This window comes from Globicephala melas, chromosome 15, assembly GCF_963455315.2.
Source record: "Globicephala melas chromosome 15, mGloMel1.2, whole genome shotgun sequence".
In the NCBI taxonomy this organism is placed as follows: domain Eukaryota; kingdom Metazoa; phylum Chordata; class Mammalia; order Artiodactyla; family Delphinidae; genus Globicephala; species Globicephala melas.
In genome coordinates this window covers 16,369,203-16,386,540 of record NC_083328.1, presented here as the reverse complement: position 1 = coordinate 16,386,540, position 17,338 = coordinate 16,369,203, and the positions used below count along the sequence as shown (strand labels likewise).

General features: G+C 43.2%; 1 protein-coding gene across 2 annotated transcripts in view; it reads left to right on the top strand.

Moving 5' to 3' along the window:
• Positions 1 to 17,338, top strand: part of SGF29 (SAGA complex associated factor 29) — a 31,351-nt gene that overhangs the window by 5,674 nt on the left and 8,339 nt on the right. For both annotated transcript variants that reach the window (XM_030871665.3, XM_060285801.2), the window contains exons 3-4: positions 12,992 to 13,086; positions 17,206 to 17,281. In XM_030871665.3, coding sequence (XP_030727525.1) covers positions 13,012 to 13,086; positions 17,206 to 17,281 — 151 coding nt within the window. In that variant the 5' untranslated portion in view covers positions 12,992 to 13,011. The remainder of the gene's footprint in view (positions 1 to 12,991; positions 13,087 to 17,205; positions 17,282 to 17,338) is intronic.

Below are 17,338 nucleotides of genomic sequence, written 5' to 3'. Positions count from 1 at the left end.
GGCTGGGGCCCTGGGATTTTTCGGCGTGGGTATTGTAGGTCAGTTGAGAGATGCCCTCCAGGATCTGAAGCAGTGCCTTGGAAGTGTTTGGTAAACCGGAGTGTCCATCTTATAAATAACCTGGCCCACCACGAGGCACCCTTTTCTCAGTGGGTAGGTCCAATTAGAGTCCATAGTTTTAGAGACCAATTTTCTGGAGCTAGAAGCAGGGATGTTAAGTCAAAGTCCTTTTTTTCTGATTTCTAAATTTATATACAAAGATTCTTACAAAGGTTTTAAAAATGAATCTCACTAGGAATTTTGATGAGTCATCTGCCTTGGGAAAAATACCCAGTTTATGTCACTTCAGGATTTGTGGTCACTGTATCTGTGGAGAGGAAGGTAGAATGGTGAACACTGAACCAGTGGGAATTGGATGTTGATACTAAGTTGTTTGAGCCCTTCAGGCTTAGGTTGCAGAGTCAGACAAATCTGAATTTGAATCCCACCTCTTCCACTTATTATTTGTGTTTTCTCGGTAAAGTCATTTATTTCTCCAAGACTCAAGTTTCCTCAGTACTATGAACAGTACTTTGCAGGATTGGTAAATAGGATAATGTATGCAAGAGTGCTTAGCACATGGTAGGTAATCAGGAATAGCTGTCATTGTTACCTTTATTTTCCTACCTCTTTTTTTTTCAGATGGCACAATGAATCACTGTCTTACTGGTGATACTTTCAGTGTAATCATAACAACCTAACAGTTGATTGGCAGTTTACAGTAGACAAATTGCTTCTACTTCCATGATCTCTTTTGCTATTGAATATGCTGAAGTTGTGACAAAACTTAGAATTGGGAGGAAGAGCATAGATTTTATAGTTTGCAGACTTGCAATCCCAGCTCAACTACCTGTATTTCCTGAGTTACCAGCATAACTTAACCTGTCTGAACTTCAGTTTCCCCAGCTGTAAAGAAGGTGGGCTTGTAGCATTGATGTAGGTTTAAAGGAGAATCACCTATGTAAGCTTCAGTACAGAAGCATGGTAGGTACTGGGCGGGGGTGGGGGGGGGGTAAGTGGAAATCATCCTCTTAATTTTTTAAAAAAAACTAATTGATTAATGTAGCTTCTTACTGATGGTGGCTGAATTGAGGGTATGGGATCTGAGTGTAAAGTCTTAGATGCTTTGCTTCCCTTTGACTCATAACAAAGCTTTTATTGTCTTGAGTCCTGTGGGATTCTTTTTAGAATGGTTTAAGTATAGGATGTTTGCATTTGTTTGTATGAGGCCTTGGCTGCTAGTAGAGGGTCAGAGAACAGTTTTAAGCTGGGTGTTTAGCAGCTGATATGTGCTTTCCACCTGAAGCCTTTGTCCCCAAGAATTACCTCTTTTTAGTCAAACTTCCCAGTTGCAGGTAACAAAAAGGTAACCCAAACTAGTCTAAGCAGAAAAGGAGTATCTGTTGACTGTATCTGGAGTCCTGGGTGCATCAGCTTCAGGCATGGCTGTATCCAGAAGCCTAAATTATGTCACCGGTATTTTCTGTGTCTTCTCAGCTCTGCTTTTGTCCATGTTGATTTCTCCCTCAGGCAGGTGAAAGCCTCCATCGTTCCAGGCTTCCATGCTACTCTTTTTTTAAAACATCTTTATTGGAGTATAATTACTTTTTTTTTTTAAAACATCTTTATTGGAGTATGATTGCTTTACAATGGTGTGTTAGTTTCTGCTGTATAACAAAGTGAATCAGCTATATGTGTACATATATCCCCATATCTCCTTCCTCTTGCGGCTCCCTCCCACCCTCCCTATCCCACCCCTCTAGGCGGTCACAAAGAACCGAGCTGACCTACCTGTGCTATGCGGCTGCTTCCCACTAGCTAGCTACCTATTTTACATTTGGTAGTGTATATATGTCCATGCCACTCTCTCACTTCGTCCCAGCTTCCCCTTCCCCCTCCGCATGTCCTCAAGTCCATTCTCTACGTCTGCGTCTTTATTCCTGTCCTGCCCCTATGTTCTTCAGAACCATTTTTTTTTTTTAGATTCCATATATATGTATTAGCGTACGGTGTTTGTTTTTCTCTTTCTGACTTCACTCTGTATGACAGGCTCTAGGTCCATCCACCTCACTACAAATAACTCAATTTCGTTTCTTTTTATGGCTGGGTAATATTCCATTGTATATTTGTGCCATATCTTCTTTATCCATTCATCTGTTGATGGACACTTAGGTTGCTTCCATGTCCTGGCTATTGTAAATAGAGCTGCAATGAACATTGTGGTGCATGACTCTTTTTGAATTATGGTTTTTCTCAGGGTGTATGCCCATTAGTGGAATTGCTGGGTCATATTCCATGCTACTCTTTTTTTTTTTTTTCTGGTACGCGGGCCTCTCACTGTTGTGGCCTCTCCTGTTGCGGAGCACAGGCTCCGGACGTGCAGGCTCGGCGGCCATGGCTCACAGGCGCAGCCGCTCCGTGGCATGTGGGATCTTCCCGGACCGGGGCACGAACCCGTGTCCCCTGCATCGGCAGGCAGACTCTCAACCACTGCACCACCAGGGAAGCCCTCCATGCTACTCTTAACCAACAGAAAGAGGTTATCTTTTTGCAGATAGCTCTAGCAAAAGATCTGAAATTGATTTTGTCCAGATTTGGGTCACATATCTCTTCCTGAACCAGTCATGGTGGTCAGGGAGAATATAATATTTTCATGGGCCCAGGTGGTATACCCAGCCTTGGAGCCAAGGTGAGGAGTGGTTTCCCAAAGGGAAATTAAGAGTGCTATTACCAGACCTAAATATTTACTTGAGAAAAATGAATATGTGTGTTTAAAAAGAATCACATATGACTGCTCGTAGCAGTTTTATTCATAATAACCAAAAGTGGAAATAGATGCTATTCAGAGAGAACAGGTTAAACAAACCAGTTTGTTCATATAATAGGTGCAACTCAGCAATAGAAAGAAGCAAACTCCTGATACACACAGCAACACAGATGAATCTCAAAACACATTAAGTGAAAGAATCCAGACACTAAAGAATATGGATGGCATGATTATGTTTCTGTGAAATTCTGGAATAGGCATAACTAGTCTGTAGTGGAAAATATCAGAACAGTGGTTCCCCTTGTGGGTAGAAATAGAAAGTGTGGCCATCTAAGTGGAAGAAAGAGGGTTCTAGGACGCAGAAGGTTTAGGGTACTGGGCCTTGCTTCAAAATTCATAAGAATTCTGAAACTTAGAGGAATTGCGTAACCTCTTCTTGGTTAGAGACTAATGCTGAGATCAACTGGGACCCTTGGGCTCAGATAATGGGCAGCTTGGGCTGAACATTCAGTTTCCTCCCAGCTGGGAGCTGCCTGAACTTTCAGTTAGATGTGGTCCTGAGTCTGCATTCTGGCTTTGCACCACCAGGCTTAGTGTCCTCAGAGTGGAGAACCACAGAAGCCTTTGCCTCTACTGAGAATGTGTTTTCTGGGGAAATTCAAGTTCACAGCTGACTGGATCCAGAGATAGCAGTAATTTATTGGAACATCATAAAATGAGTTGGTTTTCCCAGGCGGGGCGCACCCAGTAGGCGGAGCTTAAGCAGGAGGGGGCCCTTAAATGGCGGGGGCAGTGATTGCTTCCCCGGGCTTGGGACGCATCGGCGTTTTCTGTTCCTTGTGCCTTTGACTGCTTTGCTCAACTTAACACAGTCCCTGTCTTTTTTCCTGGCAGTCCCCTGATCCACATCTACGGATAAGGAGGAGGCAGCTCGTGTCTGCTAATGCATGCTCTGTGCCAGGCACTGTCTATCACCTTACTTGTGTGGTTCGTCCTCAAGTGGGTGCTCTGGTTTTTATAGAGACTCGGAAAGGTTAGAGAACTTTCTCCGGGTGAGAACTCTATAGCTCTTCTGTCCCCATTCCTCTCCTTGGAACACTCCTAAAATATGCCTGTCAGTTCATTACCCTGATGGCTGTATTGCAGGCAATCACGAGGGGAAACAACCGACACGCCTACCACCATTCTGTACCTAGGCAGCCATTCCGTTTTTCACTTTCAGTGCAGTATTCAATAAATGACATGAGCGGACTTCCCCGGCGGTCCAGTAGTTAAGACTCCACGCTTCCAATGCAGGGGATGTGGGTTCAATCCCTGGTTGGAGAACTAAGATCCCACATGCCGTGCAGTGTGGCCAAAAAAAAAAAAAATTAAATTAAAAAAAAATTTTTTAATAAATAAATTACATGAGATAGTCACTTTATTGTAAATAGACTTTGGGTTAGACGGTTTTGCCCAACTGTAGGCTAATACTGTGAGTGTTCTGAGCACGTCTAAGGGAGACGAAGCTAAGTTATGACGTTCAGTAGGTTAGGTGTATCAAGTGCATTCTCAACTTATGATATTTTCAACTTATAGTGGGTTGATCGGAACATAACTCCATGGTGAGTCAAGGATGATCTGTATATTATATATACAGAAGGTATCATACAAAATGAAAATCATTGTAGGTTGCTGGGATTTGCTTTAAGATATTCTTTGATGTTGTTGACTTTTTTTTTTTTTTCATCTAAATTAGGAAAACATGGAAATAGAGTTGTGACCAGAGTACTTTGGAGAGCCAGGGGAGTTTCTGACTGCCTCGCTGGTTAAGGAGTACCCCAGAGAAGAGAGGGCACTGGAGTAGGAAGAACTCGCTGCCTTTTGTCAGTCAAGTCCCAGGGGAGGGGCCTCAAGGTAGTGGAAACAGCCTGATGGTCCTTTCAGAGAGCTCAATACCGACTGCTTCCAGAGAGAGCAGTAGTTCATTGTATGATAAGATCATAAAATGAGGTTCTCCTAGGCAGGGAGAACTTACCACTTACCCAGTGGGCAAAGTGGGCCTCTAGAATCCTGGCACTCATCTCATTACTTCAGAATTATTGGGTTGGCCACAAAGTTCGTTAGGGTTTTTCCATAAGATCTTTTTGGCCAACCCAGTACTTCACACTGAACAGAAATCAGGTGAGAAGAGAGCATTTTAAAAGTCACAAGTCAGTGTTTTCATGTGAAGACATCCTGACAGGTCTCTTGTCAAAAACAGGGCCCTCCTTACCCACCTCTGCCTTCTGATTGCAGGATTAGGCCCTGCCTGGCTTGGTATTTGACCTACTCCTTCCCCTCCAGACCAAGTGGGTCAACTTTTTCACTTTGGTTGGCTGAAAGTTTCAACGTCAATTTCATTGTCTGTCTCTGCATCTACTAATTGCAAAAGGTTTTATGAGATAACATACTTTTTCTTCTTGTATATACATGGGATCTCTGGAGAAATACCCAAAAAACAACAAGGGTTGCCTCAAGGGGTGGGAGATTTCATTGTGTTTCTTTTAATCATTTGAATTTTTTTTACTGTGTGCATATATTATCTAGTAGTTAAAGGTTTTCTTTTATTTTTTTTCCCCCTTAGGCGGAACAGACTTTGTGTGTAACCACAGTGAGACCAAGAGACAGATGATATTGCAGTAATGTGATGAGAGCCTAAATTAAGGCAGTGACAGGTGTGATGGAAGAGAAGGGTCTGGATTTAAGAGAAATTTCTGAGGCAAAATCAATAGAATTTGAATGGGGATTGATCAAGGGCATGGGGTTTGGAGATGAGCAAGGAGAAGACCCCAGGATTTCCAGCTTGGGAAGCTGGCTGGACAGTGATGGGCACCACTCACCCACGTCTGGAAGGCAGAGCCGTGCAGGGCAGGAAGTGTGAGGTGTCTGAGGGGCATCATGGTTGGGACGTTCAGGTGGCAGCTGCAGGTCTGAGCTGGGAGCCTTGCAGAGAAGTCAGGGCTGATGATACTGATGTGGAAGTTTCAGAATAAGGGTGCTTGAAGCCGGTGACAGTGCTCAGGGAGTGCTTAGAGAATGAGAAGAGGATCCAGGGTGACCGTCCACTGAGGTGGAGGAGGAGGGCAACAGAAAAATAGGGGAGACTGGAGGCCTGGAAACCCAGAGAACAGAGCTTTGAGGAGCAGCTTGTGGTCAGGTATTCAGTGCAGCAGAAAGTTCCAGGAGGTGGCAGGAGATCATAGGCACTGAGGGAGCACCGGACTGCAATGGTTAAAGATTAAATGGGAGTAGAAGTGAGGATGGTGGGTACCGTGCCAGCCCTGTGCTAGGTACGGAGGATAAAGTGATCCCCGCTGTCAGAGACTGGACACGCTGGGGGAGGGGACAAATACACACACACAGAGAGTTGTAATACGATTTGTTGGGCACAGTGGTGGAGAGATGCACAGGGTACAATGGGGACACAGAGAAAGGTAACTTCACCCAGCTGAGGAGACTGGGGGTTTCTATGATTAGAGGAGGGGGTGACTTGGTAGTAATCCAGGTCTTAGAGAACAGTTAAATCAGGCAGAGGATTAGGGGTAATCTGCCTGCAGGAAGAACATCCCAGATAGAGGAAGCAGCACAAACATAGGGCACAGGCATAAGTTACATGGCGCCCAGTCAAAAGCAGAACAGTTCAGTATTACTGGAATAGAAAATGTGAGGCAGACAGGGCCGAGCGATGTTCTAGTGGGGGAGACATGAGGATGGAAACCTCTTTGTGGAGACCTTGTGTCCTGTATTAAGGGCTTGACTTCTCCTGGGGGGGGACATGGGAGGGGATTGAAAGGTTTTGGTAGGGAAATGCTATGGCCACACATGTCTTTTAGATGGACAGTCCTGGAGCTCTGCAGAGGGTGGATTTGAGGGAGACGAGAAAGCAGGGAGGAAGCCCAGCTAGGAGGCTGCTGTGTAAGTTACAGCCTGAACCAACGAGTGAAGGACGAAAAAGGAGTGGATGGAGGTCTGAAATACTGGGGCAGTAAATCAGCCAGAGTGGCGATTGGTTGGACATGAGGATTGAGGGAGAAGGGGGAGTTGAAAATAACTCAGGTTCCAGCATAGGTGGCTGGATGGGTTAGGAGGAGTGTGCTATGACCTAGGGGTTTAGGGGTGGGGTGAGGAGGGAGGGGGTGAGCTTGCTTTTGGACATACTGATTTCTTTTTTGAACAGTTTTACTGAGATAGAATTCACCTACCATACAACTCACCCATTTAAAATGTATAATTTATTGGATGTTTAAAGTATATTCAGAGTTGTGCAACCATTAATATCATCATCTAATTTTAGAATATTTTCTGGGTACATCGATTTAACAAAATTCTTTTTATTATGGAACATTTCTAACATACAGAAGTAGAATCACATAAGGAGTGTCTGAGCTGGGCACAGTGATTTGGGGTCTCCTCTGGTGGAGACGTCCAGCCAACACGAATCGTTACGGGAATTTCAAAATGGACCTAACTTCGGGGAGGGGGGTCAGGGCAGGAGAGAGGTGGTGTGTGAAGGAGTAAAACTATGAAGTTCCTGTCGATTTCCCAACACTACTTACCAGTGGGGTTATTGGTGGAAAGGGGTTGTTGATGACAGCAGAGATGACTGTTCTTCCCTGAGGAGCTTCCAGGCTGGTTGGGGAAGAAAAGATCTACCTACATCCACTGGCTGGAAAGCCAGTTTATAGCTCTAGGTAGGTTCCAGGAAAAGTCAAGAGAAAAGTTAGGCTTATCTAGGGATGGTCAGACAAGACCAGTTTTGATCTGGTTGTTGAAAAAAGTGTAATGTTTGTTTCCTTGGCAGCGAGGGAGAGGGTGTAGGTGGCACACCGTCTCAGCCTCTTTGGAGGGTAGGGTGGAATGGGACAGGACATCTGCGTTTGAGTGTGTGTAGATAAGACAGACCAGAAGAAATGTCAGCAGATAATGACAGATGACACTGGATATGTCTCAGGGCTGGATCCCACCGCTCACACTCCGGCCTCTTCAGATGCAGCCCCATTCTCTCGTCCTTGGACTTGTTCTCAGTGTGCTCCTGCCCCTCGGCCAACAGGCTCACACTTCCTCCACCTGTAAACCCGCCTCCTCCTGCTTGGCCTCCCCTTCAAGGCTCCACCCCCGTCTCTGCGTCACAGCCCGGCTAGCAGGAAATTGTTATCTTTATTTGCTACCACACCCCTCCTGCATGGTGGTGGGTCTGAGGGCAGGAGCAAAGGTATTGAGGAGGGAGAAGGTTTGAAGTGTCAGAATTCTCAGGGAAGGTAACTGATTTACCTGGCAGCAGAGTGGGAGTGCTTGCTATCAATGCTTGTATAAAGTAAAACCCACTGTCCGGCTGGGGGGGGCTTCCCCCAGTTCTATTTTTAGTTTACCTTACTTTTATTTATTTTTGGCTGCATTGGGTCTTCGTTGATGCACGCGGGCTTTTTCTCTAGTTGCGGCGAGTGGGGGCTACTCTTCATTGTGGTGCGCCGGCTTATTGCTGTGCCTTCTCTTGTTGTGGAGCACAGATTCTAGGCGCGTGGGCTTTAGTAGTTGCGGCACGTGGGCTCAGTAGTTGTGGCTCACGGACTCTAGAGCACGGGCTCAGTAGTTGTGGTGCACGGGCTTAGTTGCTCTGTGGCATGTGGGGTCTTCCCGGACCAGGGCTCAAACCCGTGTCCCCTGCATTGGCAGGCGGATTCTTAACCACTTAACCATTGGCGCCACCACGGAAGCCCCATTCCCCCAGTTTTAATATGCACATGTGTAGGCATGTAAAAGGCATGGTTCTGACCAGGATTCTGCTTTATGTGGCAGGAGAGAACAACCCTTTACCGTGCTGATCCGTTCCTTCTGGGGATCTTCCCACTGGACTCTTCTTTGGTCCACACCTTCACCTTGGTTGTGGTTCAGTGGGGCTCTTTCCCCCTTCCTCTTTGCTCACTCAGCAGATCATCCCTAGCGTCATCAATTCCCAAGACTTTAGCAACGACCTCTATGCTGATCATTCTCAAATTTATCCACTTTGAATCTCTTAAACTCTAGATCCCTGATTTTGTGCGGTTCTAATTAATGCAGCCAGGCTTTTTTTTCTTAAGAGACATGTTCTTCTCTATGTTAGAATGCATTATATAAAGCTTGTGGTGGTAAAAATAGTGTTGCACGTGTGAGGAAAAAAAGATATGTCACAAGCAGTCAAATGAAAATAAGTTGGACTTCATGAAAATTAAAAACATGTGCTTCAAAGGACACAATTCAGTAATCATTTTTTAAAAAAACCAATTAAAAATGGCAAAGGGCAGTTCTCCAGAGAAGATACACAAAGGCCAGTAAACACATGAAGAGATGTTCAACATCATTAGCCATCAGGGAAATGCAAATCAAAACCACTGGTTACCATTTCACACCCAGTAGGATGGCTATAATCAAAAAGACTGACAATATCACATGTTGGTGCACATGCAGAGATATCGGAACCCTCATACGTTGCTCATGGGAATATAAAATGGTGCACCCACTTTGGAAACAGTCTAGCTGTTCTCAAAAGGTTAAACATAGAGTTACCATATGATCCAACATTTGCACTCCTAGGTGTATACCCAGGAAATGAAAACATGTCCACAGGTATTCATAGCAGCGATGTTCATAACAGCCAAAAAGTGAACACAACCCAAATGTCTATCAGTTGATGAATGGATATACAAAATGTGGTATATGCAAACATGAAATATTATTCAACAATAAAAAGAAATGAAGTGCAGAACAGGCAAATCTATAGAGACAGAAAGTAGATTAGTGTTTGCCTGGGGCTGGAAGGGATGGAGATGTACACGTATTTAAAGCATACAATGCAGTGGTTTTTAGTGTATTCAGAGTTACACAGACATCACCACAGTCAATTTTAGAACATTTTCACCGCCTGGCCAAAAAGCCCGATTCTCATTAACAGTCACTCCCCTTCCTCCCTCAACCACCCCCCACAACAGCTTTCTATGGACTTGCCTATCCTGGATACTTCATATAAACGGAATCATACAATATGAGGTTTGTTTTGTCTGGCTTCTTTCACTTAGCATAATGTTTTCAAGGTTCATCCATGTGTAGCATGTGTCAGTACTTCATTCCTTTTTAGTGTAATAATATAGTCTATTGTAAGGATAATACCACACTTTACCCATTCATATCGTTTCTCCACATCCTCACCAACACTTGTTATTATGTCTCATTCTTATTATAGCCATCCTAGTGAGTGTGAAATGGTATCTCCTGTGGTTTTGATTTGCGTTTCCTTGATGGCTAATGATATCAAGCATCTTTTCATGTGCTTGTTGGCCACTTGTATATCTTCTTTGGAGAACTGTCTGTTCAGATCATTTTTATATATGGTCTGAGGTAGGGCCCCAAATTCACTCTTTTACATGTGGACATCCCGTTGTCCTTGCACCATTTATCAAAAAAGACTATTCTTTCCCCATTAAGTTGTCTTGGCAACCTTGTGGAAAATCAGTTGACCATGGATATAAGGGTTTATTTATGGTCTCTTGATTCTGTTCCATTCATCTTTATGTCTACCCTTATGCCAGTACCACACCATCTTGATTACTGTAGCTTTATAGTACGTTTTGTAATTGGCAAAACTTTTTCAAGATTATTTTGGCTATTCTGGATCCCTTGAATTTTCATATTAATTTTAGGATGAGCTTGTTAATTTCTGCAAAGAAGCCACCTGGGACTTTGATAGGGCTTTCGTTGAAACTGTAGATCAATTTGGGAAGTAGTGCTATTTTAACAATGTTAAGTCTGCTGATCCATGAACATGGGATGTCTATTTATGTAGATCTTCTTAATTTTTTTAAACAATGTTTTGTAGTTTTCAGTATAAGAATTGTATACTTCTCTTATTAAACTTATTCCTAAGTATTTTATTCTTTTGGATGCTATTGTAAATTGAATTGTTTTCTTAGTTTCATTTTTGGGTTGTTCATTGCAACTATAGAAATGCAGTTGATTTTTGCCTGTTGATCTTCTGTCCTTTAACCTTCTTTATTAGTTCTAATCGTTGTTTAGTGGGTTTCTTAGGATTTTGTATATACAAGGTCATGTCATCTGCAGATGAGGATAGTTTTACTTCTTTCTTTCCAATCTTGATTCTTTTATTTCATTTTATTGCCCTAGTTTGAACCTCTAGAGCAATGTTGACTTGTTGCTGATCTTAGGGGGGAAAGCTTTCAGTCTTTCACCAATAAGTATGATGTTATCTGTGGGTTTTCACAGATGCCCTTGATCAGGTTGAGGAAACTCCCCTCTATTCCTGGTTTGTATATTACTCTTTTAATAAACAAAAGCAGAGATTTTTAAGAAGATGTGCGTATGTAAATACATAGAGTTCACAGTTCATTACCGGGGGGTGGGGGACATGCAGTGTGAATCTGATCTTTGTGGATATGGAGATGTACTAATTGAATGACCTTTATAAGAAGGTAGGGTATAAAGTAAAAATTTCAGCATCCTAAAAAAAAGTTCTTTTTTTCCAGTCTACTTGTATCTTTAGGCGTATGTCCAGTTTTACCTAGTTACAGTAGCTTACTTTTTTTAAAAAAATTTTTATTGAAGTATAGTTGATTTACAATGTTGTGTTAATTACTGCTGTACAGCAAAGTGATTTGGTTACACATATATATACATTCTTTTTTTAAATATTCTTTTCCATTATGGTTTATCATAGGATACTGAATATAGTTCCCTGTGCTATACAGCAAGACCTTGTTGTTTATCCATCCTGTATATAAAAGCTTACATCTGCTAACACCAACCTCCCACTCCATCCCTCCCCCAACTCCCTCCCCCTTGGCAACCACCCTCTATGTCCATGAGTCTGTTTCTGTTTCATAGATAGGTTCCCTTGGCAACCACCAGTCTGTTCTCTATGTCCATGAGTCTGTTTCTGTTTCATAAATAGGTTCCCTTGGCAACCACCAGTCTGTTCTCTAGGTCCATGAGTCTGTTTCTGTTTCATAGATAGGTTCATTTGTGTCATATTTTAAATTCCACATATAAGTGATATCATATATTTATCTTTCTCTTTCTGACTTACTTCACTTAGTAGGATAATCTCCAGTTGCATTCATGTTGCTGCAAATGGTATTATTTCGTCCTTTTTTATGGCCGAGTGGTACTCCATTGTGTGTATGTACCACATCTTGTTTATCCATTCATCTGTCAGTGGACATTTAGGTTGTTTCCATGTGTTGGCTATACAATAGCTTACTTTTAAAATTACCTTTTATTGTCTCTTATTCTTTTTCTAATTACCTACTGTTGCATTTTATTTTCATCACAATACATTCATCTTACCTTAAGTCAGATATTTTTAGTAGTTAATTTCTCTTCCCTCTACAGTAAAAAAAAGTAACAATGCTTTATATCTTAGAAAGTGTCTTCATATAAAATCTTATTTGAATCCTCATTTTACACATTAAAAAAAAAGGGGAAACCGGAATGCTTGAATCATTTGTCAGGATAGTAGCAGCAGAGCTGGGGCTAGGACATACTGCCTTTGAAGATACTTAACAAGTACTCCTGACTTGGTTGAACATATCAAATAGGAGCATCATTGGATTAGGGAGGGAATCCAAGACAACTTGCTGCTGTATCAGTTTCCTAGGGCTGCCATGACAAACGACTATAAACTGGGTGACTTAAAAGAAATGTATTCTCACAGTTCTGAAGGCTAGAATTCCAAAATCAAGGGGTTGTATTAGTTCCAGAATCAAGGGTGGGTTCCTTCTTGGGTGCCCAGAAGGAGGGTATGTTCCGTGCCTCTCTCCCAGCTTCTGGTGGTTGCCAGCGATCCCTGATACTCCTTGGCTTGCAGCTGCATAACTGCACTCTCTCTCTGCGTCTGTCACATGGCTGTCTTCCCTCTGTGTGTGTCTGTCTCTCCACGTGGCATTCTCTGTATGTGTGTCTCTGTTTCTTCTCTTATGAGGGCACCAGTCATGTTGGATTAAGGCCCACCCGACTCCAGGGTGACTTCATCTTAACATATATCTTAATTACATCTGCAAAGACCCTGTTTCCAAGTAAGAGGTACCGGAGGTTAGAACTTCAGCATGTCTTTCAGGAGAATGGTTTAACCCACAACAGCCACTAACAAGGCTCTCTTCTGCTCCCCCTCCACCCCAGGCGCCCCCGTATACCACACCATGGCCCTCGTGTCTGCTGATTCCCGCATTGCAGAACTGCTCACAGAGCTCCATCAGCTGATCAAGCAAACCCAGGTAAAAATCCACAGCCCTCCACTCCTAGAGGGGAACGTGGGCTGTGATACTGAGCTGTGGAGGGGGCGGGGGTGGTTGTGTTCAAAGAGATTGGACATGCAGGAACCACGGTGATGTAATGAAGGTGGGAGGAGAAGGAGAATGTAGGGTATGACTTCCATTCCTGTTGGATTTTCTGTCATGTGCAGGATATCATGATTCGTTTTGTTTAGTAACAGCTATATTGAGAGGTATAATTCACATACCATACAATTCACCCATTTAAGGTGTACAGTCCACTTTGAATCAATATTCAGAGTTGTGCAACCATCACCATGATCAATTTCAGAACATTTTCATCACCTGACAAAAATGCCCTGTACCCAATAGCAGTCATTCTCCTTCTGCCTCCACCTCAGGTAAACAGAGACACTCTTATCAGGCAAGATATTCCAAGCGTGTTTAGAGGTTATCTGCTAAGAGCTGGTCAAGGGCCAGCCCTTTTTTGGAATGTGTAGTGTTTGAACACCCCGGCCTGCTGAATTGATCTTTAACTGCACCTGCCACCCCCCTGGCCCTTGGCCTAGGCTCTGTTACAGCAAAACAGTCATTTGAGCATTTACCTCTAGTATAGCATTTATATAACAGATACAGCAATAGTATCAGGATAAATATGCCTAACATTGGCAGGAATCCTTATAGGGTAGGGATAGACTTAAAGAAACAACTAATCTGTCCTATAGAGCCATTACATACACTTTCATATTTTTGTACTAATTTGATTACCTGTTTTCCTCCTTCATCTACCGCCATCTGTACCTTATGATAAATTTGTGTGAAACTGTTTAGCATAGAAATTAGCTGATGGTGAGTTAAATCCAGTTCTTCCTCAGGTCAGTCATTTTCCATCAGCATTACATTCTCAGAAGACTTTGACTCAATCTCCCAATACATTTGGTCATCAATATCAGTGTTATCCTATGACTGACTTACATAAGGTAGTTGAATCTTACCAACAGTGCCAGTGTGTTACACCATATTGAAGTATGGTCATGGTAAAATTCAGTTTCATTATGGAACAAATCAATAAGAATTACAGAGCTATTTGTTAGGCCTTTGCAGCAGAATTGGCCCCGCCCATTTACCAGATTTTATTACGGACAGGCTTTATTACAGTTGGCCATGATTCAGTTATTTCTGGGTTCGAAGTCAGCTGGGGATAAAGCCAGTCACTCTGTCTCAGCTCAGGCTCGTATTGAGACTGGTTTCCATTGCATACTGTTGTATAGCAGAGTCCACCTCCCTCCTATGGGGAGGACACAGGTGGTATTCAGAGTACAAGCCCTACCTCTGCTAACTGGACTTCAGGATATGTCTTATTTTGATCTATTCTTGGGTCAAGGGTAGTCATGGTGCATTGATATAAATTGCACATGCCCCTTGAGGGCTTCCATAGGTTTAGAGGTCCACAAAATTCCCATAAGTGTGCCCCTTGGGGCTCAGCAGCTAGGATGGAGGGCCGCTGCTCATGGCTACTTATTAAAGTATTATCCATTTTAAAATAGTCAAGAAACCCTGGTGGGTCAAGGTGCAAGCCCTTTCCCAGCAACAGATGGGTCCTAGAACTATCCACATTACCTGTTGGGTTGGCCTGAACCACTTCACTAAAGGCTCATCATCTTTCCAGACTGACTCCCATCCCTTGCCTTCCTCCTACGAGAGAACTCACTTCTGTTTGTTTATTCTAATCAACGGTCTTTTCCCTCTGATTGCTGCTTCTCACTGAAAATGAGTCCAGCTTGCCCCACAATGAACACAACAGTACCTATGTCCCCTAAAGCCTTTTTCTGTCTATGGGCCAATGTTGCTTACTCCACCATGCATTTTGTTGCCATTGTGTACTAATGGCCTGGGTACTGCAGTTAGGATACATATTTTGTACCCAAAAATGTTGGGTGCCCCATACTAGGGTTAGATGAGCGGTAGTCGCACCTAGATGTAATTTAGCCTAAGTATATCATATGGCCTCTTAGGCCTCTCAAAACCTTCCTCGTCTAGGGGAGCAGGGGATGGGGCTGTTCCCCAGGGGAATTTGGACCCACCATGTGCCTACTGCTCTAATCCTGTCAGAAACCCACTTTTTCCCTATTGTTTTTACTTGCTTTGCATTCACAAAGACAAGGGTGCTGTGTATTTGTGCAAGCATGCTGTGGCACGTTGTGTCCATTACAACCAGGGACCTTTCTAAGCATCCCATCATCCAGGCTTGTAGTGACACGATGATCAGTCTGCTGGGAGCCGCCATACAACCCAGTGGGAGCAGTTTCCAGAGATTCCTTTCCAAATGGTATCCTTTGTGGTGGAATGTGACCTGAAAAATCAGTCAGAAGATTCTGGCACACATATTGCTAAGTGAAAACCCAGTCTGAAAGGTTTTCTGTACTGTATGATTCCAACTATATGACAATATGGAAAAGGCAAATCTATAGAGAGAATAAAAAGGTCAGTGATTGCGCAGGGCTCAGAGGGAGGGAGGGATGGATGGGGGAGCACAGGGGATTTTTAAGGGAGGTGAAGCTATTCTGTATGATACCAAAATGGTGGGTACGTTACATTTTGCATTTGTCAAAACCCATAGAATGTTAAACACAAAAAGTGAATCTTAATGTAATCTATGGACTTTAGTTAATAATCATTATCAATATTGGTTCAGTAATTGTAACAAATGTTCCACACTAATGCAAGATGTTAATAATAGGTGAGGCTGTGCAGGGGAAAGCAGGTGTATGGGAACTCTGTCTTCCACCTGCGTGATTTTTCTGTAAACCTAAAACTGCTCTAAAAATAGTTTAGTAATAAAATTTTGAAGATAAAGAAAAAAAGATACTGGCACATTATTAGAACTCCAGTCAGTCATCAACAGTTTGTCTAGTTTATCATCATATTATATAACCAAAATGTCTCTCAGAGGGTTTTCAGGCTTCCATTTGACTTTGTTGGGGTCTAAAAGCGGAGGTGGTCTTGGCAGACACACGGCGTCACCTTCAGGGCATCTGGTATGACTGAGTTAAGAGTCAATGTTATTCTCTTGCTCTGAGCCTCTCTCAGGTATTAATGTAATACTGAATTTCCATCATTGCATAACCCATTTATTCATTCTTTTACCCTCAGCTACTCTTTCTCCTTCTCTGCATTTGTCATTGATTTTTACCCAGATTTTTCTACTCTGAAGGACGTTAGGCTCGGCCACTGTGCTGGTCCTGATTGCCAGCAACAACACACTAGTCTAGCAAGTGCCTCACCTTCCTCCGACTCTTCCCCTATCCCCACCCCGGCCCCCGTCCATTCCCATTCATGCAAGGTAGGGTTACTTAGGTACGGAACTAGTGGGCTGTTTTCACCACTAGGCATTATAGCTGCGTTCACTGTTAACTCCATTTTGCCAGATGGGGTGAAAGTACCTACCCACTCAGGCACTTAGAAATTCTGACATAAAGGTTAAAAGGTATAGTTACAGCTTCTTCCTTAGGAATCATCCCTGCTTCCGGCATCTTCATTTGCAGCCCTGGTCCCAGGACCACTGATGTGGGGAAGGATTGTATCAGCATCCTTACCTACCCCGCTTCCCCAGATGAATTGATCATAGATACACGTGTTAATTTCTAGACTCTCGGTTCTGTTCCATTGACCTATATGGCAGCATCACACCATTTGACTACTGCAGCTTTGTAGGAAATTTTGAAATTGGGAAACGTGACTCCTCCTTTTTTGTTTGTTTGTTTTTAAGATTGTTTTGACTATTCTGGGTCACTTGAATTTCCATATGAACTTGAGGATCAGCTTGTCAGTTTCTGCAGGGAAGGCAGCTGGAATTTTGATGGGGATTGCATTGAATCTGTGCGTCAGTTTGTCTTTTTGATAAAGGAGAGTCATTAAATGTATAACTTGTAAGTTAACTTTAATGCCTTTTGTGTTGCTTTTGCATTAGTCGGGGGGGAAATGCTTTTAAACTGACGGATTTGGAAGTTGGATTTACAAAATGAGGGTCATATTTATGGGGCCTCTGGCCTGGGCTGCAGGGTAGTTGCCACAGCAGGATAAAGGGCCTCCCCTCATGTCCTGTTGACCTCGTCCTTGCAGGAAGAGCGTTCGAGGAGCGAACACAACTTAGTGAACATCCAAAAGACCCACGAGCGGATGCAGACAGAGAACAAGAGTGAGTGGCTGGGCTCGGGAGAGAAAGGAGTGGGCCGAGACTGGGAACGTGGCGGTC